General features: G+C 48.8%; 1 protein-coding gene across 1 annotated transcript in view; it reads right to left on the bottom strand.

Moving 5' to 3' along the window:
• Nucleotides 1-13,935, bottom strand: part of GINM1 (glycosylated integral membrane protein 1) — a 118,764-nt gene extending 104,829 nt beyond the window's left edge. Inside the window, exon 1 of the mRNA XM_082251592.1 lies at nucleotides 13,780-13,935. Coding sequence (XP_082107718.1) covers nucleotides 13,780-13,893 — 114 coding nt within the window. The 5' untranslated portion in view covers nucleotides 13,894-13,935. The remainder of the gene's footprint in view (nucleotides 1-13,779) is intronic.
• Nucleotides 13,936-26,911: the final 12,976 nt, after the last annotated feature.

Here is a 26,911-nt window from a genome sequence, read left to right as displayed (position 1 = left end):
AGTACAGCCAAGTGTCTTTAATAGGTTATTTTTAATTTGTGCTGTCTAGAAAAAGAGGTTATAAAAGACCATTTAAGCAAATCATTCAGTTTGACCTTTTCTTGTAGTAAAGATTTCCTGTCTAGGCCTCTCAGTTGATTAAATTCTATATCCAATATAGGTTCATCATAATCCCTTTTTGAGGAAGTGGTTTTTGAGAAGATCGGCTTGCCTCTCAATCATCACTGTTGGTACAATTGAGTCGCAATCTAACAAACACCCAAAGGTTAAATTTTACATAATTCAGCAAAGCACTGCAAGTTGTAGTAAATATAAAAAATATCTGTCAGATACAATAGGGGACATTGTTGAAGAACAGTGCAAATCATTATTAAAAACCACACCATCACATTAAAGCTGAAGGCCGTTTTCACACGGGCTTTCCAATGAGGTCCGCCTGAAAATGTTTTCAGGCGGACCCGATCGGATGCTCCATGTACCTCTATGGGGCAGCGGTGACATGTCCACTGACACCTACTGCTCTGATCCGATGTGGTCCATGAAATCCAGACGGATGGAAAACCTATCTTCCAACCGCCTGGAGGATCGGAGCCGCTATCTATCTTCTCCCCTTTGAGCATACTTTTCCCAATGGAAATTTATTTTTATTTTTTTTTGTATGCAAATACCTTTTCTATTCTTATTTCAGCCAGAATTTAGACAGCAGCCACCTAGGTGATTACGTCACTAGATGATTCGCAAGGGCTCCTGGGATAGAGGTGTCATGTATCCCAGGAGTCCTTGCGAATCGCCTGACGATATCTCACGTTAACAGACTTCCATTACCTTCCTCTCCTGTCCTCTGATTGACAGGTTGGTATAGCAATGGGGCAGGAATTTCCGCCGACACCGACATTGCTATAGCAACCTGTTAGGATGAGGGAGAGCCACGCAGTGACATTACTGCACAGGCGCGTGATCAGGAGGTGCATGCTGGGTAGCCAGCTACACAGAAATGCCGGAAATGAAGACAGAAGGGCTTCAGATGCCCACAGCGAATATGGAACCTGCCTGCTTCGAGATCTGGTTAGTAATGAAACATTTTTACTTAAACTAAAAACTACCACACATGACTTGTTGCAAATGTTAATGTACTTGTTTAGACAAATACAGAGGAGTCTTTGAAAAAGGAAAAAAAAAAAAAAAAAAAAAGTGGATGGGGGTCTGGAGCTCCCCTTTAATATGAATCATTTTAAAGGTAATACTAATTTGTCAGACAGATCTTCCCGCTTACCTGTCAATTAGGGCCTTATAGGACAGAAGCTATCATCCACTGTACCCCAAACAATCACCCAACTGTAGGAGGTACAAGTTGGAGCCCACAAGCAAAGTAGACTGGATGCTTTCCCCTGCAGTGCCCCCTAGTGGCAGAAATGCACATTTCTCTTGTTTGAGAACCTCTCTTGTTTGAGAACCGTGTTGAAAAGATCATTGTTACTTCTGAAATTGTATTCCAACTTGCAATAATTTAATACTTTTACATAAAAAGTCTGACATTTGACTTTTTTTCCATTAAGGCTTTCAGGTTATATAGCGGGAATACCATGTAATAGATATAATATTTATTATTCTAATAATATTTATTAATTTCTAAACAAAAAAAAAATTTACAACCAAAACATTACTTTTTTTTTTGCACAGTTTTTCCCCCCCATCTCTAGGGGGCCGAGACAAGACCAGTCACTCTGCACAAGGAGGGAGAGCAGCAGTGACTGGTCTTTATTAAAAAGGAAACTCCTGCACAAAAGAGAAGCTTTACATTGGATAATATTTATCCAGGACTAGAGCTTTAGAGCCGGTTCACACTACCGCGACCTCTAAGTCGCCTCATAAAGGGGCGACTTGTTAGCGCGACTTTGCGCGTATTCATCGTGACTTGTATGATAGACGACTTTGTATTTGGCCAATCAGAATATGATGGTTCTGGGTTATGCTCAATCACACAAAAAAAAGTTCTTAAAAATTGGTTTTTGATAGAGAACCAATAAAAAAAAAAAAAAAAAAAAAAAAGAAGATTTTTGGATTTAGTGTCTGGGGGGGGGGGGGGTCTAAAAAGTGTAACTGTGAAGTTTCAGCTCTGTAGCATGTCCAGAACCAGAAAAAAAAAAAATAAAAAAAAAAAAAGATAATTTTTCTTAGTATTATTAGTAGAGCAGGGATGGGGCTCCGCTCCTTTCACACCTGGGCGTTTTTGTTTCAGGCGTTTATTGGGCATTTTTTGGGCGTCTTTGGAGGCAGTCATAACATCTGAACTTCTGTGTAGGGGTATATATATATATATATATATATATATATATATATATATATATATATATACACACACACACATACATACATACATATACACACACACACACACACACACACGTGATAGGAGCGGTGCCACATCCCTGCAAATAATTTCATTAGCGCATGAATGGGGTTCTGCTACTTTCACACCTATATGTGTGTATGTATATATACCCCTACACAGAAGTTCAGATGTCATGCCTGCCTCCAAAGACGTCCACAAAAATGCCCAATAAACGCCTGAAACAAAAACACCAAGGTGTAAAAGGAGCGGAGCCCCATCCCTGCTCTACTAATAATTCTAAGAAAAAACTGAATTTTTGTAAAATCTTACCTGTAAAATTCCTTTCTCTGAGTCCTCCGACAGTCGCCGCCCTCTTTATATTCGTCACAATGGGGGTATTAGACTTTTCTCCGAAGGAGTAGCTAGGCAACAAAATATGTTAATATAAAAGTTTTAACACATCCCACCCCCAGGGGGTGGTCCCCTCAGTCAATACCCTCCTACTTCCTGTATCCATACTCCAGTTTCAGTGGAATAGCAGTAGAGAGTACATTCAACCCCAAAAGAGGGGCGGGGGCGGCGACTGTCGGAGGACTCAGAAAGGAATTTTACAGGTAAGATTTTACAAAAATTCCTTTTTCTCTTACGTCCTCCGACAGTCGCCCCCCTCTTCATATTCGTCACAATGGGGACGTCCCAAAGCAGTGCAAACATGAGGGATGGGAAACGCAGCCGCGCCCAAGGCAACGCCGTCTCCACAGCAGAGAAAGGAACCTTACCAAAGGAAGGAAACCCTCTGGGCAACAGAAGAAAAAACTTGCTCAACAGAAGCAAAAATCCCAGGAAAACAAATAACCCAGGGATAACAACATGTATCCCAAACAGCCAAGGAGCCCATACAAGAGGCTCTAAGGAACTGCCGCACTAAGAACCTTGCGGCCAAAGGAAGCATCTGCCGATGCCTGAACATCCACTCTGTAGAATTTCGTGAAGATGTGAACGGACGACCAAGTCACCGCCTTACACACCTGGGCCACAGAAGCCCCATGACGACAGGCCCAAGACGTACACAGAGATCTTGTAGAGTGCGCCTTCACAGGCACAGGGGGAACTTTCCCCTTCAAAGCATAGGCCTGTTCCACAGTCTGTCTGATCCATTTGGCAATGGTAGAGGCCGATGCAGCCAAGCCCTTCCGAGGTCCCTCAGGAAGGACAAACAAGGAATCCGACTTGCGGAAAGATTCAGTCGATTTCAGGTAAACCCTAATCGCCCGAACATCCAAGGAATGCAGCTCCACCTCCTTCGGATGCTTGGGCTTCGCGCAGAGCGAAGGCAGGACAATATCCTCATTGATGTGAAAATCCGAAACCCTCTTCGGAAGAAAAGAAGGGTTAGGTCGTAAGACCACCTTATCTAGATGAAGGACCAGATACGGAGACTTGCATGACAAAGCTGCCAGCTCCGAAACCCTGCGAGCCGAAGTGATCGCCACCAAAAAAGCGACTTTTTTGGACAACATGGACAACGAGATCTTCCTGATCTGTTCAAAGGGAGCATGTTGTAGCACGGACAGAACAAGATTCAAGTCCCAAGGAGGCAAAGGTTCCCTCCTAGGAGGGACCAGATGTCGCACCCCTTGAACAAAGGTACTAACCAAAGAGTTAAGACGCCACAGGACGTTGAAAAAGAACGGCCAGCGCAGACACCTGACCCTTGACCGTAGCCAGCGCCAAACGCTGGTCGACACCCGTCTGAAGGACGGACAACACCCTAGACACCGAGTAAGTGCGAGGTGAAAACCCCCTGGACTCACACCAGGCAAAATAGGCCTTCCAAGTACGGTGATAGACCTTCCCCGAGGAACACTTCCTCGAGTTAATCAAAGTGTGAATGACCTTGGGAGAGAGACCCCTATCCTTCAGGACCTCGGTTTCAACAGCCAGGCCGTCAAAGCCAGCGACTGTAAAGCAGGATGGAATATCGGCCCTTGAGACAAGAGATCTTCTCGAAGAGGCAGACGCCAAGGAGCGTCGACCGCCAGGTTCACGAGATCCGCGTACCAGGACCGGCGAGGCCAGTCCGGTGCCACAAGAATCACCGTGTGTGGTTCAGAGTTCAACCTGCGAAGGAACCTGGGCAACAATTGGATCGGCGGGAACGCATACAGCAGCCGATACTGGTGCCACGGGGCCACCAACGCGTCTGCCCGAGGATCGCGCGTCCTTGCCACGAACCTTTTTACCTTGGTGTTCAGACGAGACGCGAACAGGTCCACCTCCGGAAGACCCCACTTCGCGCACAACATCTGGAAGACAGCGGGGTGGAGAGACCATTCCCCCTGATCCAGGGTCTGGCGGCTCAGATAATCCGCCTGCCAGTTCTCCACCCCCGGAATGTGTACCGCCGATATCGCCGGGACATGAGTCTCGGCCCAAGAAAGAATGCCGGCCACTTCCCGAGCCGCTCGGGCACTCCTGATGCCCCCTTGGTGATTGACGTAAGCCACCGCCGTGGCATTGTCCGTCTGCACCCGAACCGGACAGCCGCGCAGCCTGTCCGTCCAACGGTGAAGGCAGAGATTTATCGCACGCAACTCCAGAATGTTGATCGGAAGGGAGGATTCCTCCTCCGACCAAGTCCCCTGGGCGGACAGAACGCCCAGAACACCACCCCAGCCCGACAGGCTGGCGTCCGTGGTGATCACCGTCCATGAAAGAGGACGAAAAGACTTCCCCCCCCCCCGACACCGCCGGGGACTGGAGCCACCACAGAAGATCCCTTCTGGTGCGACGGCTCAACGAAACCTCGACATCCAGAGACTGCGGACGCCCGTCCCACTTGGACAGAATCTCCGCTTGGAGACCCCTCGTGTGAAACTGGGCAAAGGGAATTGCCTCGAAAGCCGAGACCAGACCCAGACACCGCATGCACTTCCGCAGGGATGAGCACGGAACGTCCCTGAGGGACTGGACTTCTCCCTGAAGAACTGTGAGTTTGTCGTCCGGTAGGAAGACCTTTGCTTGGACCGAATCCAGGATCATTCCCAAATAGGGAAGACGAACCGCCGTGCACAGTGTCGATTTTGGATAATTTATCGTCCAACCAAACTCCTGCAGAGTCTGCACCGTGACGGACAGATCCTTCTCCAGACCCTGGCTGGTCGCAGACCGAACCAGAATGTCGTCCAGATACCCCAGGACAGAGATGCCCTGGGCCCTTAACAAGGCCAGCAGTGGCGCAAGCACCTTGGTGAAAACCCGCGGAGCCGAAGCGAGGCCAAAAGGCAACGCCACAAATTGGTAGTGATCCTCCGCAATGGCGAATCGAAGGTACCTCTGGTGACCCTCGAAAATGGGAATGTGTAGGTACGCATCCTTCAGATCGATGGAGGCCATGAATTCCCCCGGAACCAGGGCAGCCACCACCGACCGCAGAGATTCCATGCGGAACTTGCGAACCCGCACAAAGCGGTTTAGAGCCTTCAGGTCCAGAATTGGACGAACCTTGCCCTCCTTCCTGGGTACAGTGAACAGATTGGAATAGAACCCCCGAAATCTGTCCCGATGAGGCACCGGGACCACCACTCCCTGAGCTCTCAGGTCCCGCACCGCCAGGTGCAGATCCCGCAAAACGCTCCGGAGACAGTTGAAGATTTGAGGGAAAAAATCTGCTCTCCGGCCGAGAGAGAAACTTGATCTTGTAACCAGATCGAACGATTTCCTGAACCCACCTGTCCCGAACACGGGCCAGCCAAGGTTGTAGAAAACCGAGCAAGCGTCCCCCCACCCCAGAACCGGGTGAGGGCGCCCCTTCAGGCCGCACTGTTGTGGGCAGCGGATCCGGATTGGCCGGACTTCTGCTTACCTGTCCACGGCTTCTTTTGAGAGCCCTGACCTTTGAACGGTTTGCCCTTAAAGTGCGGCCGAAAGGCACGAAAGGACCCCTGAGAGGGTCGAAAGGAAGCATGCTTCTTACCAGGAGCCGACTTAGCCTTCTGGGATTGGGGCAAGAGCGTGCTCTTACCACCCGTGATCCCCTTTATCAGTGTATCCAAGGATTCACCAAAAAGGCGAGAACCGTCATAGGGAAGATTGGCTAAAGTCTTGCGAGAAGATTGGTCCACCGACCAACACTTCAACCAAACCAAACGGCGAGACAACACCGCCACACCGTGTACACGTGCGGCCAACGGGACCATATCCAAGTCCGCATCGCACAAATACATGACACCCTGATGGATTTGATCCACCATGTCCAATGTAGCCTGCGGGGCTGAGCCAGCCACCAAAACGCGTCTAAGCACCTGCATCCAACTCGCGACCGCCTGGGCCGCCATAAGGGAAGCAAACAGAGCTTTTAGCATAGAACCCATAATAGAATAGGTATGACGGGCAAGAGACTCCAGCCTCTTGTCCGTGGCATCCCGGAATACCGGGGTATCCTCAGCAGGAATCGCAGTGGACTTATTCAGAACCGCGATCGCGTGATCCACAGGAGGTGGGACACACCAACGCTCGTCAGTTGCGGGCGTGAAAGTATAACGCAGTTTAAACCTACTGGGTACCGCAAAAGGTTTGCGAATATTACACCATTGTTCCTTAACGGCGCTCTGAAAATCATCAGTGCAGGGAAAAACCTGCGATGTTTTGCGCCTTCTCTTTGTCCCATAAGCTGCCAAAGCAGCCGGCGGACACGGTTCATCTTGCAAGCGCAGCGTTTGTTTGATGGAAGCAACCAAGTCATCCATGAGCGCAAGCTCTTCAGACGAGCCAAGGGGAGAATTATCCACCCCTTCAACCTCAGCCTCCACCTCGGACCCCACAAGATCCAGGGAGGAACGGGACCCCGACAAGGAGACCCCGGCCATATCAGCCCCCGCACCATCACCCTCTGAACCAGAGGAAATTGAAACCCTGGACCTTTTTGTGGATTGAGCAGCCACCAACATTTGCACCTGGGCAGCAAGATTAGCCACAATCACAGCCAAATCCCCCCCTGGGGGAGAAACAGCAGTCCCCTGGCTACCCACCAACGTGGCAGGAAATTTGCCCTCCTGAGAATCCATTGCCCCACAAAACTTATGCTGACAAGAAAGGGTCACTGCCCCCCCTTAACAAGCGCGGCAAGCGCAGCCCACCGCCACACACACACACACACACACAAGCCTAATGAGACCCCCACAGGGAGAGCACAGAAAACAGGCAATGGACACAGGCAGATAGGAAAGTTAAAAAACCTGAGGGGACCCCTGTAGTAGCTGCTGCGATCGGTGCACATCAGGAAAGAAGTGATGCAATCAGGGCGCTCTTGTAAAGCCTATGAGAGGCTACAAGAAAATGGCCGGCCGCATTGAAAACATGCGGCCGGGGCGATGCAGGCAAAATGGCGGCGCTTGGCGCTGAAAACGCCGCTCCCCCGCTCTGCGATGTAACACATCGCCCATGTAAAAATCAACATGGTAGGTCGCCGCAGCGACCGCTGTACAGTGCCCCCCAACATGACCACAGGCATGCCCCACAGCACACAGCGCTTCACACAGTACAGGCAGACACACAGTGCCACACAGCCCCCTCTTCTGCAGCCCACAGCTTGCAGGCAGAATGAGAGGGAGCCCAATAGTGTGAATAGAGGTAGGTTACACACAGTCCCAGACTGACACCCCCCCCCCCGACAGACAGGTCCCCACATAAGTGCACTTACCTGCTAATGGCGTGGGGAACCCGCACTAGCGAACAAACCGCAGCACATGAGGCAGGGAGAGTCGCAACCAGGACGCACGAAACCGGGGTTAAGAAACCACACAGCGTCCAGTGAGGTAGCCACCTCACCAAGCATCCCTGCACCGAACAGGGATGGGTCGTTCACTGTGCCAGGAGCGATACCTGGCTGAACGCTCGATGGCAGGCCTTGAAAACCACTGACCCACAACCTGTGACCAGGGGGATCAGCCCGAGTCCCAGCCCGCACGAATCCTCTTCATCAGAAGAACTAACTAACGCTGACAAAATGAACAGCTAAGCAAACAGAGAAAAAACTCAAACAAAATCAAAAAAGAATAGAGAAAAGGCTGAGAGACAAATGCCCCAGCATAGAGACATCCAGCTACTCCTGACAAGCTAGACATTGAAACTGGAGTATGGATACAGGAAGTAGGAGGGTATTGACTGAGGGGACCACCCCCTGGGGGTGGGATGTGTTAAAACTTTTATATTAACATATTCTGTTGCCTAGCTACTCCTTCGGAGCAAAGTCTAATACCCCCATTGTGACGAATATGAAGAGGGCGGCTACTGTCGGAGGACGTAAGAGAAATTATCTTTTTCTTATGGCGGTCACCCTGAAATGGATGAGTTCGGTCACCCTGGCATAGCAGTCAGAGTCAGTTCACCCTAAACCACACTACGTTCACCCTGACACTTAACACTTTCCCTACAGAAACTAGATTGAATCTAACTATAGTGGTATATAGTACCCCAACTACTGAATATCCCTTTCCTCACACTAAGTGTCCACCAGTGCCACGTATCAGTGCCCACCAGTGCCACATAGCAGTGCCCACCAGTGCCACATAGCAGTGCCCACCAGTGCCACATAGCAGTGCCATGTATCAGTGTCCACCAGTGCCACTCACACAGACCAGGCAGAGATAATGGTATATAGGAACTGTAGGCATGGCTGCAATGTGGGGAATGCCTGGCTAATTTTCCTTCTTCCTGCAAAGTCGGATCACAAGTCGCTTCAAATAAGATAAGGATCCGACTTGGAGGCAACTCCCATCGAAGTCTATTGGGACAAGTCGGATACAAGTCGCCTCAAAGTAGTACAGGACCCTTTTCTAAAGTCGGAGCGACTTCAGTAGTTACAATTAAGACGGCTCTCATTGATTTACATGGGATTCGTTATGTCAAGCAACTTGAGGGCACACAAGTCGCCTCACAAGTCGCGGCAGTGTGAATGGACTCTTAAAGTCTAAAAAGGGTCATTATGAATCAAATTGTGAACACTTAATAAGATAGCTTGATGTTGCACAAGTATTTCAAATGTTTCCAGGTGGTAACAAGCGGCTAGTGCTGAAATGGTAATCAAAATATATTTTAAGAACTAAACACCTAAAGCTGCTGAAGCATATGTACATTTGTATAGCATGGTGCTTACAAAAAAATAAATAAATCTGTAGGCCAAAAAAAAAAAAATCTCCAATCATGGTTGGATTCACTCAAAATAGCAAACAATCAAATAGCCATAACGGAGATTTTGAGTTAGGCTTAATTTCATTTAAACTGAGTCATTCGGCCAGGACTGAATATTATTCATCATTTTCAGCGATCAGCAGCATTGTGATACTTTGCTTGGGATTTGGATCATATTTGGATTGATCAGATTACTACGGGTTTAAACAGATGGGATTTACAATAGTATGTTCCAATCCCATTTCCCTGCATTTGGCATATCGGTCTATGTGACGGTTCGCACCGTCACTGACAGTGAAAAAACGATGTGACAGATAAATTGATGGTTTGGACTGCTTCATTTGGTCAGACTTGTGACATATGCATGTCATCAGCTCAAACACTTGTCTTCCACGCATTGTAAATTATGCTGATTTGCTCACCTATTGTTTACTGTGGGTTCTCAGTATTTACACTATAATAATGTATATTATATCTTGTTTTACCTTTGGTGCCAGCAGTCTGGGCTTCCAGACTGACTTAAGTACGCTGAGCTAATTAGCATGTGAATAATAACCTTGTGTAGATGGGATTAGCCATGAGTCAGCTGTACCTCGTTAGCTATTCATTGTGTGATGTTTTGGGTAAATATTCATGTAGTGACCGGCCTACTTCTAAAGTGTATAAAAGTCTGTTTGTTTTAATAAAGGAGTTAGTTGTTTCCAGTATACAAACTGTAAGGCTAGTTTTGTATGACAGCGGCTGGGATTTGATATCCATGTTCATGACTGTGAGGAAGCCGTATACTGACGGAAGACCACAAGTACAGTGTGGGTCTGAGATTCCGTCACAGTCTAGTGCAGGGATCTCCAAACTAAAAAAGGGCCTTTTGGGGGGGGGGGGGGGGTGGGGGGAAGGAACTGACGCTGTCAGCATGAGGAGCAGTGCCCTACCGTCGGGCTCAGCATGAGGAATAACGCCCCACTCCCATCCTTGGGGGTCAGTGGGAGGAACAGTGCCCCATCGTTTGAGTCAGTGGGAAGGCTAGTACCTTGTATCAATGAGAATTACAGTTCTGCAATAACCCTGGGGGGAAGGGGGGGTCAGTGGGAGGAATAACCACCCCCCCACCATTCATGGGGGTTGTGACGCGAGTCACTTTGGTTGGGGGGCTTGTGGAACCCGGAAGAGGTTACTGGTGCTGAGCAGAGGCTAGCAGAGCTCTGCCCTGTTGTCAGCACTTGGCAGCTTTGGGAACAGCAACCTCCAGAGTTTCCACTGCCGACTCTAAGGCATGCTGCTGAACGTGTTCTAGCAGTTTCCCGTATGCCCTTTCCAAATGCTGTTCTTTTCTTAGCAAGTGTTGTAAATCAGGTTTAACCTCCCTGGCGGTAGGATTCTTTTGGATTTTAGTTGCTGAAAGCGGTACCATTATTTTGCATGTAATTCTTGTGAAATGTATACAGTTGGCTTGGGCTGCTCATACACACACACATATAAAACACACACAAAAAAAGTACAGTAAAACTGCAGGAAAGGGCACGGGGGGGCAAACTAATGTGATTTTTTTTTTTATTTTGAATGGTATCAGTGTGTTTGGTGTGTTTTTACATTTGAATTTGCCGCCGGTTCCACCCCCTGCGAACGTCACGTCGCAGGAGACGGAAGCCGGGGCACGGAGACGATCGGGAGGAAGATCCGCCGCGAGACACATCGCTGGATCCCGGTGACAAGGTAAGAAACCTCTTTTACAGGATCCAGCGATGCTTCTGGCGGTACCCCGAGTGTGGCTCGGGGGTTACCGCTTTTGGCTCTGAAATTTAACCCCGAGCCACACTCGGGAATACCGCTAAGAAGGTTAAGCTCTGAGACCCCCTGCGAGACCGAGCATAGCCTCTCTGCATTCTCGCAGGGCCTCAAGAGTAGGTTCCCCTTCATCACCAAACACAAACGCATCTGTAAGGCTCTTCCACAGCAATCCAGGGCCACCAAAGTCATATTCCTCCGGAGAGCATTCTGATGTCTCTTCCAAATATTTCTGCCCTGCGTGCCATTGCAGAGCTCGATACTGATTGTCCAGCTCCATCTCCTACTGGACCAGCCTGTCCAACTCAGATACCCATTGCTCCTGGGGCTGCTCTCCCAGGAATGTCATCCGCATCTCCCGTTGGTCACTGGCCCGTTGCCCTGGGGTTGTTAAGCACTTGCCCTGGTATATACCAGCAAGCTGGAGGGCTCCAATCCAGAGCTCCACCCGAATATGCTGCCTGAGCTCCAGGTATTGATCTGCAGATACCGTCCTGGGGTATACTTAAAGGGCGATTCGCAGCCCCCCCCCCCCCCCTCGAACTCTGATGTTGGGTCGACCCAAGTCTGCTATCCCGATCTTGGATCCCTGTGAAGGCTTGGATGTCCCAGACTGCAGGAAGCCTCCCACCGCTGCCACCAATGTGATGGAATCCGGACACCCCGGCTGGGTATCTCCGCCAAGAAGCTGCTTCCCAAGCTCTGGAACACAGGATCCGTGAATCTGGCTATAGTTACCCCAACAACTCGACAGTACAAGTTTTGGAGTGAACCAGAATCAAAACTGTTTATTCACAGACATTCACAAAGAGATATACACTCTGGGACAACCCCTCCACATATACATCCCATAATAAGTTTATCTCAAGGCAGACAGACACAATAGAAGAACAATGGGATGCAAATACTTAACAATAACAAACCACACCCCACTAGCAAGGGTCTACGAGACACTCCTTGCAATATTTTAGCAATTTGTTAAGGCAAACCGTTTATCTATATGTATTTTCAGAGGGATATTGTCCAGAAATATAACTGTCACAAGTGAAAAAGCCCCTCACTCTTTCAACACAAGCCACACATGTAGAAGTCAGGTTAAAACGGGGGTAATACCAAATGCTGAGTCCGGCGTGGTTGTACAGCGAGTCTGATTAGTGCAGACCCGACTGGGGTTCTTGGTCACCCTGTGCCCCTAATAGACACAGGGCGACTTACACATAAGAGGGGCTGGGGAAGCTGGACAAGGAGTCTCCCAACCTCTCTAAAGCAATCTGGGTTCCACAAGCCCCCAAACCAAAGTGACTCACGTCACAGGGGTCAGTGGGAGGAATAACCCCCCCCCCCCCATCCATCCATGGGGGTCAGTGGGAGGAATAACCCCCCCCCCCCCATACATGGGGGTCAGTGGGAGGAATAGTACCTTTTATCAATGAGAATTACAGTGCTGCAAGGACTGGATAATAGCAAGCAAAGGACCGCAGTGTGGAGATCACTTGTCTATTAGGTTGTTTAGAGTAAGGTGACCAGATTCTAAAATGAAATCTGGGGACATTCTATATAATATTATTATTATTGGCAAACAGTACAGGACTGCACTACACACACACACACAGCGCTGGGCACAGGACTGCAATACACACAGCACTACACACACACTGCGCTACACACACACACACACACTGCGCTGGCCACAGGACTGCGCTACACACACACACACACACACAGCGCAGGGCACAGGACTGAACTACACAAACACAGCGCAGGGCACAGGACTGAACTACACAAACAGCGCAGGGCACAGGACTGAACTACACAAACACAGCGCAGGGCACAGGACTGAACTACACAAACACAGCGCAGGGCACAGGACTGAACTACACAAACACAGCGCAGGGCACAGGACTGAACTACACAAACACAGCACAGGGCACAGGACTGAACTACACAAACACAGCGCTGGGCACAGGAATGCATAATATATAGAAGGGTGTTAGGCATAGAGTGCAGGGATCAGAGATTTGCTATGCACAGAGGACACTTCTGCCCCACATCCATAGCTCACCTCTGCCCCCTTCTCTTACTGATTATCTCTGCAGCCACCTCTTAGCCCTTCCCCTACAACAGCTAAACTCTCCATCTCTCCATGCAGCTGTATCAGCTCTGGCCCCTGCACAGCCCTCCACAGTGTAATTTTTTGGCTCTGCCTCTCCTCCATTGAACAGCAGCAGGAGCGACAGTGAGATCGTCCAGTATGGGGCGTCCGCATCTGAGCCACCAGGCTGTTTCTCAGCCAGCATGGGATGCCCTGAATCCGGGGACAGTGTCCCCAATCCGGGGATGTCTGGTCACCCTAGTTTAGAGGTCAATGGGAAAAGAAATGATTTATGGAAGTGGATATGGAGAATGTATGTGGCACAGAAGCACAGGCTTGTTTACTAGCAGTCCCACAGAGGTGAATGGATTAGGAGTACCTGGAAAGGTGCTGCTCCTGCGATGCTCTGGCTGTCACATAGGAGGAAGACAAGGAAAGCCACAGGCAGGAAGCTCCAGGCCGCCCCTATACTCCGCACTTTACTCCGCTCCATCCTCTGTCACACATGAACTGGGAACACGTGGAGAAGAGACCAATATGGCAGCTCCTCTTCTTCAGCAGACACAGAACGCTACAAACTCCATACTAAACTTGCTACAGCTTGTCTACCTTTCTGCCACCTACAACTCTCCTACTTCCGCAATACCAGCCAAATATGGGAGCGAGGCCACGCCTCCACCCTGTCCTCCCCGGGATTGGCGGAGACGTCATTCTTCCCGCGACGTATTTCATTGAATTCCTGATTTCCCCGCTCTCTGTCATTGGACGTTTATTTGTTGACGTAATCACTGTGAGCCAACCTAAGAGGGAAGAAATACGTGACATGCGCTTTGTAGAAGTGTCTGCCTGGAGAGATTCGTATTGTTGTAGATTGATGGTGTGCACAGCGCTCTGAGGCTACGGGTTGATGGAGTTGTTCGCATTTCTGTAAATACAATAAGACGGTTTATTTGGTGTTCCAGGAAGGCGGCTTCTACTAGCAGTCATGGCTGTACTTCTGGAGACCACTTTAGGAGACCTCGTCATAGATCTTTATACTGAAGAAAGACCCAGAGGTAATGTGATGTTGGGGGGCCTTTTCATAGAGAAGGGGGAGATTTGCTGAAACTGGCGCAGCTGTGCATGGTAGCCAATCAGCTTCTAACCTCCGCTTGTTCAACTAAGCTTTGCCAATAAAACCTGGAAGCTGATTGGTTACTCTGCACACCTGAATGGAGTCAAGCCATCAGACAGTTCCCACTCCGTAGTCATGCTATCAGACAAGTTTTTCGGTTTTTTTTTGGTTGGGTATTTAACCACTTAAGCCCCGGAAGATTTTACCCCCTTCCTGACCAGGCCCTATTTTGCCATTCGGCACTGCGTGACTTTAACGGACAATTGCGCGGTCGTGCGACACTGTACCTAAACTAATTTGACGTCCTTTTTTTCCCACAAACAGAGCTTTCTTTTGGTGGTATTTGATCACCTGTGCGATTTATTGATCATGTGCTATAAACAAAAAAAGAGCGATAATTTTGCAAAAATAACAATATTTTTCAAATTTTTTTTAATAGGAAATTCCCCCAAAAAAATTTAAAAATCAAAATTTAACATTTTTGGCCAATATGTTTTCTGCTACATATGTTTGGTAAAAAAAATCGCAATAAGCGTATTTTGATTGGTTTGTGCAAAAGTTATTGCGTTTACTAACTAAGGGAAAGATCTGTTATTTATTTTTTTTTTTGTTACGAGTAATGGCGGCGATCTGCGTTTTTTATTTTTTTTTCTGCGGGACTGTGACATTGCGGCAGACAGATCGGACCCATAACTGACATTTTTGACACTTTTGGGGGTACCAGTGACATTACTACAGTAATCGGTGCTATACATATGCACTGTTACTGTAAAAATGACACTGGCAGGGAAGGGGTTAACTTTATTAGAGATGCAGTGGCTAAGTGTATCCCTAGAGGCGTACTTCTTACTGTGCAGGGATGTGGCTTTTCATGTAACAGCAGAGATCTATGATCCTACATAGCAGGATCGTATGATCTCTGCTGTAACGCCAGGGAGAATGACAGGCGGCTTTGTTTACATTCGCCCCCTGCCTTTCTCCCTCTGTAACGGATGATCGCGAGTGACCGGCGGACATCGGGTCCGCCGGTCACTCGCGCGGAGGTGTCCGTGAACGAGCGGGGGCTGGAGCGCACCTCTGGCGGCGCGTGCTCGCTCCCTATTGGCTCACAGGCGAGTGACATACTCATACGTCACTTTGCCTGCACGGGGCTGACCACCGCAGTATATGTACTTGCGGCGGTCGGCAAGCGGTTAACAGAGAAAAACTAGACTAGAATAACTTAACGTAATATATAAAATAATGATTACACCGAGATGTCACACATACATCAACCTCCATAACATTTACAATATGGCATGATTTTTACTGTGGAAATTTAAGGGGTTAGTTCACCTTTTCACCAATTAAAATGTGAACTAACCTTCAATAACCTCCCCAAACCCCAGATCCCCTCTGCACTTAGCTCCTTGGATAATTATTTTCTGCCACCTATGCCAAGCAGTGTGGGTGTACCGGTTCCAACACTTGAAAAATGCAGTACACAATCCAGAGGCTGTGTAGCATGATAATGCTTGCAATGGTAAAGAGGCCTCTCCGCACAATTACTTCCAGGATAGTGTCCTGGAAGAATGAAGGATGTGGAAGAGTGTGTTTTTCAAATGCCTTTACTGCTACATAAGCTAGCATGAGCAGTGAAAGATATTCATCCAAGGAGCGTACTGCAGTAGAGGCTGGGGAAGGTATTGTGAGTAAGGCTCCTTTCACACGGTCCGCCTCTGTAGGCGGATCCGTGCTGCTCAGCAGGGGATCGATACACTGATCCCCGCTGAGCAGGCAGGTGACATCTCTCTCTCCGCTCTGTGTGCAAGAGGGAGGTGTCAGAGCCCTGCTGCTCTCTATGGGGAATCGGATGAGAGTGGACTGCCTGTCCGCTCTCATCTGATCCCCTGGATGGATGGAAAATAGGGTTTCCGTCTGTTCGGATTTCACGGACAGGATCGGATCGGAGAGCAGCGGGTGTCAGAGGACATGTCTCTGCTGACATCTGCTGCCCCATAGGGATGCATGGAGGATCCGATCAGATCCGCCTAAAAAACTGACAGGCGGATCTGATCGGATCGTTCGTGTAAAAGACCCATAGTTTATCTTTCCATGTTTTTTTATTTATTTTTTTTTAAAGGTGAACTAACCCTTTAAAGATACAGATTTTGCAAAAATTCTAAATGGGATAAAAACAAAATCTCCAATTGGACCAATACGTTTACAATGCAGATGTGTCATGCACACCCCCCTCTGATATATTACAATATGGTATGATATTTTTTTCCTTATGCATTCTCATAATCCTGTTTAATTTCAACTCCTTTAGTCCATGTTCACACAGCTGCGGGACAGTGTGTAAATTGCACTTGTTCCATCACCGCAGACCAAATGCGCTACTCTTTTTCAGAGGCGTGTGGGTAATTGCACCCCCACTCATCAGAAAACACAGCATATTTTTGGGTGCATGAAACTGCATGGTGCAAAAGCACATGTGGTTTATGTGTGGCTGTGGCTTAAAGTGGTTGTAAATCTCAGACATGAAATATGAACAAAGCATATCCCTCTATAGCGTGTACTTGTGTCAATTCAGAGCACTAAGTGTAATTTCTGTCTGCAACTTCGTTCTTCTACTATCGGCATGAATAACTTCTGACAGGTTTTCCTGACACCCAAGAGAAAAATACGAGAGGGAGGGAGCTCCAGCTGACAGACCTTCCCAGCTCTGTTCCTCTGTGCTGTGTGAAGGGGAGTTTGTGCCTTCCTTCCAATTATCTGTCAGAGCTCTCCTCACTGAGATCTGCAGAGTGTAAATTCAGCTCCCAACTCCCTGTTTTCTGAAAGCTCAGACAAGCTTTATAAGTTCTTAATTTTGTTTTGAATGAAGAGAAGATTGCAGATAAACAGGTACAACTTATATAGGATAATATTTTTAAATGTCTGTGTATATTATCTGAGGTTAGTCACTTCACTGGTTTATATGTGTTTACAACCACCTTTAAAGCGGAGTTCCAGGCAAAAAAAAAATTTTTTTACCTAAAAAATACCCAGGGGACAGTCAGGGCTAGTGTATTTAAGCGACAATAGCCTCTGAACTGTCCCCTGTTTCACTTACCTTTTTAGAAGAAATACTTAACTTGAAAATGTCTTGTCCAGCGCTGCCATCCCAGGTGTAGGCAGCTAAAGCCAGAGCGTCCTCTTCAGTGACGTCATGGGGCAGCGGATGTCAGCGGTGACATGTCCACTGACACCTACTGCTCTGATCCGATGTGGTCCATGAAATCCAGACTGATGGAAACCCCATCTTCCAACCGCCTGGAGGATCGGAGCCGCTATCCATCTTCTCCCCTTTGAGCATACTTTTCCCAATGGAAATTTATTTTTATTTTTTTTTGTATGCAAATACCTTTTCTATTCTTATTTCAGCCAGAATTTAGACAGCAGCCACCTAGGCGATTACGTCACTAGATGATTCGCAAGGGCTCCTGGGATAGAGGTGTCATGTATCCCAGGAGTCCTTGCGAATCGCCTGATGATATCTCACGTTAACAGACTTCCATTTGACTTTTTTCCATTAAGGCTTTCAGGTTATATAGAGGGAATACCATGTCATAGATTAATAAATATTATTAGAATAATAAATATTATATTTCTAAAACAAAAAAAAAAAAAAAAAAACTTTTACAACAAAAACATTACTTTTTTTTGCACAGTTTTTTTCCCCCCATCTCTAGGGGGCCGAGACAAGACCAGTCACTCTGCACAAGGAGGGAGAGCAGCAGTGACTGGTCTTTATTAAAAAGGAAACTCCTGCACAAAAGAGAAGCTTTACATTGGATAATATTTATCCAGGACTAGAGCTTTAGAAACGGTTCACACTACCGCGACCTCTAAGTCGCCTCATAAAGGGGCGACTTGTTAGCGCGACTTTGCGCGTATTCATCGCGACTTGTATGATAGACGACTTTGTATTTGGCCAATCAGAATATGATGGTTCTGGGTTATGCTCAATCACACAAAAAGTTCTTAAAAATTGTTTTTGATAGAGAACCAATAAAAAAAAAAAAAAAGAAGAAGATTTTTGGATTTAGTGTCGGGGGGGGGGGGGGGTCTAAAAAGTGTACCTGTGAAGTTTCAGCTCTGTAGCATGTCCAGAACCAGAAAAAAAAAAAAGATAATTTTTCTTAGTATTATTAGTAGAGCAGGGATGGGGCTCCGCTCCTTTCACACCTGGGCGTTTTTGTTTCAGGCGTTTATTGGGCATTTTTTGGGCGTCTTTGGAGGCAGTCATAACATCTGAACTTCTGTGTAGGGGTATATATATATATATATATATATATATATATATATATATATATATATATATATATATACACATATACACACACACACACGTGATAGGAGCGGTGCCACATCCCTGCAAATAATTTCATTAGCGCATGAATGGGGTTCTGCTACTTTCACACCTATATGTGTGTATGTATATATACCCCTACACAGAAGTTCAGATGTCATGCCTGCCTCCAAAGACGTCCACAAAAATGCCCAATAAACGCCTGAAACAAAAACACCCAGGTGTAAAAGGAGCGGAGCCCCATCCCTGCTCTACTAATAATTCTAAGAAAAAACTGAATTTTTGTAAAATCTTACCTGTAAAATTCCTTTCTCTGAGTCCTCCGACAGTCGCCGTCCTCTTCATATTCGTCACAATGGGGGTATTAGACTTCGCTCCGAAGGAGTAGCTAGGCAACAGAATATGTTAATATAAAAGTTTTAACACATCCCACCCCCAGGGGGTGGTCCCCTCAGTCAATACCCTCCTACTTCCTGTATCCATACTCCAGTTTCAGTGGAATAGCAGTAGAGAGTACATTCAACCCCAAAAGAGGGGCGGGGGCGGCGACTGTCGGAGGACTCAGAGAAAGGAATTTTACAGGTAAGATTTTACAAAAATTCCGTTTTCTCTTACGTCCTCCGACAGTCGCCGCCCTCTTCATATTCGTCACAATGGGGACGTCCCAAAGCAGTGCAAACATGAGGGGTGGGAAACGCAGCCGCGCCCAAGGCAACGCCGTCTCCACAGCAGAGAAAGGAACCTTACCAAAGGAAGGAAACCCTCTGGGCAACAGAAGAAAAAAACTTGCTCAACAGAAGCAAAAATCCCAGGAAAACAAATAACCCAGGGATAACAACATGTATCCCAAACAGCCAAGGAGCCCATACAAGAGGCTCTAAGGAACTGCCGCACTAAGAACCTTGCGGCCAAAGGAAGCATCCGCCGATGCCTGAACATCCACTCTGTAGAATTTCGTGAAGATGTGAACGGACGACCAAGTCGCCGCCTTACACACCTGGGCCACAGAAGCCCCATGACGACAGGCCCAAGACGTACTCAGAGATCTTGTAGAGTGCGCCTTCACAGGCACAGGGGGAACTTTCCCCTTCAAAGCATAGGCCTGTTCCACAGTCTGTCTGATCCATTTGGCAATGGTAGAGGCCGATGCAGCCAAGCCCTTCCGAGGTCCCTCAGGAAGGACAAACAAGGAATCCGACTTGCGGAAAGATTCAGTCGATTTCAGGTAAACCCTAATCGCCGAACATCCAAGGAATGCAGCTCCACCTCCTTCGGATGCTTGGGCTTCGCGCAGAGCGAAGGCAGGACAATATCCTCATTGATGTGAAAATCCGAAACCCTCTTCGGAAGAAAAGGGTTAGGTCGTAAGACCACCTTATCTAGATGAAGGACCAGATACGGAGACTTGCATGACAAAGCTGCCAGCTCCGAAACCCTGCGAGCCGAAGTGATCGCCACCAAAAAAAGCGACTTTTTTGGACAACATGGACAACGAGATCTTCCTGATCTGTTCAAAGGGAGCATGTTGTAGCACGGACAGAACAAGATTCAAGTCCCAAGGAGGCAAAGGTTCCCTCCTAGGAGGGACCAGTTGTCGCACCCCTTGAACAAAAAGGTACTAACCAAAGAGTTAGACGCCACAGGACGTTGAAAAAGAACGGCCAGCGCAGACACCTGACCCTTGACCGTAGCCAGCGCCAAACGCTGGTCGACACCCGTCTGAAGGAAGGACAACACCCTAGACACCAAGTGCGAGGTGAAAACCCCCTGGACTCACACCAGGCAAAATAGGCCTTCCAAGTACGGTGATAGACCTTCCCCGAGGAAGACTTCCTCGAGTTAATCAAAGTGTGAATGACCTCGGGAGAGAGACCCCTATCCTTCAGGACCTCGGTTTCAACAGCCAGGCCGTCAAAGCCAGCGACTGTAAAGCAGGATGGAATATCGGCCCTTGAGACAAGAGATCTTCTCGAAGAGGCAGACGCCAAGGAGCGTCGACCGCCAGGTTCACGAGATCCGCGTACCAGGACCGGCGAGGCCAGTCCGGTGCCACAAGAATCACCGTGTGTGGTTCCGAGTTCAACCTGCGAAGGAACCTGGGCAACAATTGGATCGGCGGGAACGCATACAGCAGCCGATACTGGTGCCACGGGGCCACCAATGCGTCGGACACGTCTGCCTGAGGATCGCGCGTCCTTGCCACGAACCTTTTTACCTTGGTGTTCAGACGAGACGCGAACAGGTCCACCTCCGGAAGACCCCACTTCGCGCACAACATCTGGAAGACAGCCGGGTGGAGAGACCATTCCCCCTGATCCAGGGTCTGGCGGCTCAGATAATCCGCCTGCCAGTTCTCCACCCCCAGAATGTGTACCGCCGATATCGCCGGGACATGAGTCTCGGCCCAAGAAAGAATGCCGGCCATTTCCCGAGCCGCTCGGGCACTCCTGATGCCCCCTTGGTGATTGACGTAAGCCACCGCCGTGGCATTGTCCGTCTGTACCAGAACCGGACAGCCGCGCAGCCTGTCCGTCCAACGGTGAAGGCAGAGATTTATCGCACGCAACTCCAGAATGTTGATCGGAAGGGAGGATTCCTCCTCCGACCAAGTCCCCTGGGCGGACAGAACTCCCAGAACACCACCCCAGCCCGACAGGCTGGCGTCCGTGGTGATCACCGTCCATGAAAGAGGACGAAAAGACTTTCCCCCCCCGACACCGCCGGGGACTGGAGCCACCACAGAAGATCCCTTCTGGTGCGACGGCTCAACGAAACCTCGACATCCAGAGACTGCGGACGCCCGTCCCACTTGGACAGAATCTCCGCTTGGAGACCCCTCGTGTGAAACTGGGCAAAGGGAAGTGCCTCGAAAGCCGAGACCATCAGACCCAGACACCGCATGCACTTCCGCAGGGATGAGCACGGAACGTCCCTGAGGGACTGGACTTCTCCCTGAAGAACTGTGAGTTTGTCGTCCGGTAGGAAGACCTTTGCTTGGACCGAGTCCAGGATCATTTCCCAAATAGGGAAGACGAACCGCCGGGCACAGTGTCGATTTTGGATAATTTATCGTCCAACCAAACTCCTGCAGAGTCTGCACCGTGACGGACAGATCCTTCTCCAGACCCTGGCTGGTCGCAGACCGAACCAGAATGTCGTCCAGATACCCCAGGACAGAGATGCCCTGGGCCCTTAACAAGGCCAGCAGTGGCGCAAGCACCTTGGTGAAAACCCGCGGAGCCGAAGCGAGGCCAAAAGGCAACGCCACAAATTGGTAGTGATCCTCCGCAATGGCGAATCGAAGGTACCTCTGGTGACCCTCGAAAATGGGAATATGTAGGTACGCATCCTTCAGATCGATGGAGGCCATGAATTCCCCCGGAACCAGGGCAGCCACCACCGACCGCAGAGATTCCATGCGGAACTTGCGAACCCGCACAAAGCAGTTTAGAGCCTTCAGGTCCAGAATTGGACGAACCTTGCCCTCCTTCCTGGGTACAGTGAACAGATTGGAATAGAACCCCCGAAATCTGTCCCGATGAGGCACCGGGACCACCACTCCCTGAGCTCTCAGGTCCCGCACCGCCAGGTGCAGATCCCGCAAATGCTCCGGAGACAGTTGAAGATTTGAGGGAAAAAATCTGCTCTCCGGCCGAGAGAGAAACTCGATCTTGTAACCAAATCGAACGATTTCCTGAACCCACCTGTCCCGAACACGGGCCAGCCAAGGTTGTAGAAACCGAGCAAGCGTCCCCCCACCCCAGAACCGGGTGAGGGCGCCCCTTCAGGCCGCACTGTTGTTGGCAGCGGATCCGGATTGGCCAGACTTCTGCTTACCTGTCCACGGCTTCTTTTGAGAGCCCTGACCTTTGAACGGTTTGCCCTTAAAGTGCGGCCGAAAGGCACGAAAGGACCCCTGAGAGGGTCGAAAGGAAGCATGCTTCTTACCAGGAGCCGACTTAGCCTTCTGGGATTGGGGCAAGAGCGTGCTCTTACCACCCGTGATCCCCTTTATCAGTGTATCCAAGGATTCGCCAAACAGACGAGAACTGTCATAAGGGAGATTGGCTAAAGTCTTGCGAGAAGATTGGTCCACCGACCAACACTTCAACCAAACCAAACGGCGAGACAACACCGCCACACCGTGTACACGTGCGGCCAAACGGGACCATATCCAAGTCCGCATCGCACAAATACATGACACCCTGATGGATTTGATCCACCATGTCCAATGTCGCCTGCGGGGCTGAGTCAGCCACCAAAACGCGTCTAAGCACCTGCGTCCAACTCGCGACCGCCTGGGCCGCCATAAGGGAAGCAAACAGAGCTTTTAGCATAGAACCCATAATAGAATAGGTATGACGGGCAAGAGACTCCAGCCTCTTGTCCGTGGCATCCCGGAATACCGGGGTATCCTCAGCAGGAATCGCAGTGGACTTATTCAGAACCGCGATCGCGTGATCCACAGGAGGTGGGACACACCAACGCTCGTCAGTAGCGGGCGTGAAAGGATAACGCAGTTTAAACCTACTGGGTACCGCAAAAGGTTTGCGAATATTACGCCATTGTTCCTTAACGGCGCTCTGAAAATCATCAGTGCAGGGAAAAACCTGCGATGTTTTGCGCTTTCTCTTTGTCCCATAAGCTGCCAAAGCAGCCGGCGGACACGGTTCATCTTGCAAGCGCAGCGTTTGTTTGATGGAAGCAGCCAAGTCATCCATGAGCGCAAGCTCTTCAGACGAGCCAGGGGGAGAATTATCCATTCCTTCAACCTCAGCCTCCACCTCGGACCCCACAAGATCCAGGGAGGAACGGGACCCCGACAAGGAGACCCCGGCCATATCAGCCCCCGCACCATCACCCTCTGAACCAGAGGAAATTGAAACCCTGGACCTTTTTGTGGATTGAGCAGCCACCAACATTTGCACCTGGGCAGCAAGATTAGCCACAATCACAGCCAAATCCCCCCCTGGGGGAGAAACAGCAGTCCCCTGGCTACCCACCAATGTGGCAGGAAATTTGCCCTCCTGAGAATCCATTGCCCCACAAAACTTATGCTGACAAGAAAGGGTCACTGCCCCCCCTTAACAAGCGCGGCGAGCGCAGCCCACCGCCACACACACAAGCCTAATGAGACCCCCCACAGGGAGAGCACAGAAAACAGGCAATGGACACAGGCAGATAGGAAAGTTAAAAAACCTGAGGGGACCCCTGTAGTAGCTGCTGCTGCGATCGGTGCACATCAGGAAAGAGGAAGTGATGCAATCAGGGCGCTCTTGTAAAGCCTATGAGAGGCTACAAGAAAATGGCCGGCCGCATTGAAAACATGCGACCGGGGCGATGCAGGCAAAATGGCGGCGCTTGGCGCCGAAAACGCCGCTCCCCCGCTCTGTGATGTAACACATCGCCCATGTAAAAATCAACATGGTAGTTTGCCACAGCGACCGCTGTACAGTGCCCCCCAACATGACCACAGGCATGCCCCACAGCACTTCACACAGTACAGGCAGACACACAGTGCCACACAGCCCCCTCTTCTGCAGCCCACAGCGTGCAGGCAGAATGACAGGGAGCCCAATAGTGTGAATAGAGGCAGGTTACACAGTCCCAGACTGACACCCCCCCCCCGACAGACAGGTCCCCACATAAGTGCACTTACCTGCTAATGGCGTGGGGAACCCGCACTGGCGAACAAACCGCAGCACATGAGGCAGGGAGAGTCGCAACCAGGACGCACGAAACCGGGGTTAAGAAACCACACAGCGTCCAGTGAGGTAGCCACCTCACCAAGCATCCCTGCACCGAACAGGGATGGGTCGTTCACTGTGCCAGGAGCGATACCTGGCTGAACGCTCGATGGCAGGCCTTGAAAACCACTGACCCACAACCTGTGACCAGGGGGATCAGCCCGAGTCCCAGCCCGCACGAATCCTCTTCATCAGAAGAACTAACGCTGACAAAATGAACAGCTAAGCAAACAGAGAAAAAAACTCAAACAAAATCAAAAAAGAATAGAGAAAAGGCTGAGACAAATGCCCCAGCATAGAGACATCCAGCTACTCCTGACAAGCTAGACATTGAAACTGGAGTATGGATACAGGAAGTAGGAGGGTATTGACTGAGGGGACCACCCCCTGGGGGTGGGATGTGTTAAAACTTTTATATTAACATATTCTGTTGCCTAGCTACTCCTTCGGAGCAAAGTCTAATACCCCCATTGTGACGAATATGAAGAGGGCGGCGACTGTCGGAGGACGTAAGAGAAATTATCTTTTTCTTATGGCGGTCACCCTGACATGGATGAGTTCGGTCACCCTGGCATAGCAGTCAGAGTCAGTTCACCCTAAACCACACTACGTTCACCCTGACACTTAACACTTTCCCTACAGAAACTAGATTGAATCTAACTATAGTGGTATATAGTACCCCAACTACTGAATATCCCTTTCCTCACACTAAGTGCCCACCAGTGCCACATAGCAGTGCCCACCAGTGCCACATAGCAGTGCCCACCAGTGCCACATAGCAGTGCCCACCAGTGCCACATAGCAGTGCCATGTATCAGTGTCCACCAGTGCCACGTATCAGTGTCCACCAGTGCCACTCACACAGACCAGGCAGAGATAATGGTATATAGGAACTGTAGGCATGGCTGCAATGTGGGGAATGCCTGGCTAATTTTCCTTCTTCCTGCAAAGTCGGATCACAAGTCGCTTCAAATAAGATAAGGATCCGACTTGGAGGCAACTCCCATTGAAGTCTATTGGGACAAGTCGGATACAAGTCGCCTCAAAGTAGTACAGGACCCTTTTCTAAAGTCGGAGCGACTTCAGTAGTTCCAATTAAGACGGCTCTCATTGATTTACATGGGATTTGTTATGTCAAGCGACTTGGGGCGACTTGAGGGCACACAAGTCGCCTCACAAGTCGCGGCAGTGTGAATGGACTCTTAAAGTCTAAAAAGGGTCATTATGAATCAAATTGTGAACACTTAATAAGATAGCTTGATGTTGCACAAGTATTTCAAATGTTTCCAGGTGGTAACAAGCGGCTAGTGCTGAAATGGTAATCAAAATATATTTTAAGAACTAAACACCTAAAGCTAGCATATGAAGCATATGTACATTTGTATAGCATGGTGCTTACAAAAAAATAAATAAATCTGTAGGCCAAAAAAAAAAAAATCTCCAATCATGGTTGGATTCACTCAAAATAGCAAAACAATCAAATAGCCATAACGGAGATTTTGAGTTAGGCTTAATTTCATTTAAACTGAGTCATTCGGCCAGGACTGAATATTATTCATCATTTTCAGCGATCAGCAGCATTGTGATACTTTGCTTGGGATTTGGATCATATTTGGATTGATCAGATTACTACGGGTTTAAACAGATGGGATTTACAATAGTATGTTCCAATCCCATTTCCCTGCATTTGGCATATCGGTCTATGTGACGGTTCGCACCGTCACTGACAGTGAAAAAACGATGTGACAGATAAATTGATGGTTTGGACTGCTTCATTTGGTCAGACTTGTGACATATGCATGTCATCAGCTCAAACACTTGTCTTCCACGCATTGTAAATTATGCTGATTTGCTCACCTATTGTTTACTGTGGATTCTCAGTATTTACACTATAATAATGTATATTATATCTTGTTTTACCTTTGGTGCCAGCAGTCTGGGCTTCCAGGCTGACTTAAGTACGCTGAGCTAATTAGCATGTGAATAATAACCTTGTGTAGATGGGATTAGCCATGAGTCAGCTGTACCTCGTTAGCTATTCATTGTGTGATGTTTTGGGTAAATATTCATGTAGTGACCGGCCTACTTCTAAAGTGTATAAAAGTCTGTTTGTTTTAATAAAGGAGTTAGTTGTTTCCAGTATACAAACTGTAAGGCTAGTTTTGTATGACAGCGGCTGGGATTTGATATCTATGTTCATGACTGTGAGGAAGCCGTATACTGACGGAAGACCACAAGTACAGTGTGGGTCTGAGATTCCGTCACAGTCCAGTGCAGGGATCTCCAAACTAAAAAAGGGCCTTGGGGGGGGGGG

The sequence above is a fragment of the Pelophylax lessonae genome (genome assembly GCF_965119305.1).
Source record: "Pelophylax lessonae genome assembly, chromosome: 3".
Taxonomy (NCBI): domain Eukaryota; kingdom Metazoa; phylum Chordata; class Amphibia; order Anura; family Ranidae; genus Pelophylax; species Pelophylax lessonae.
The sequence above is the reverse complement of the archived record's forward strand: the minus strand, read 5'-3'. Positions and strand labels throughout refer to the sequence as shown.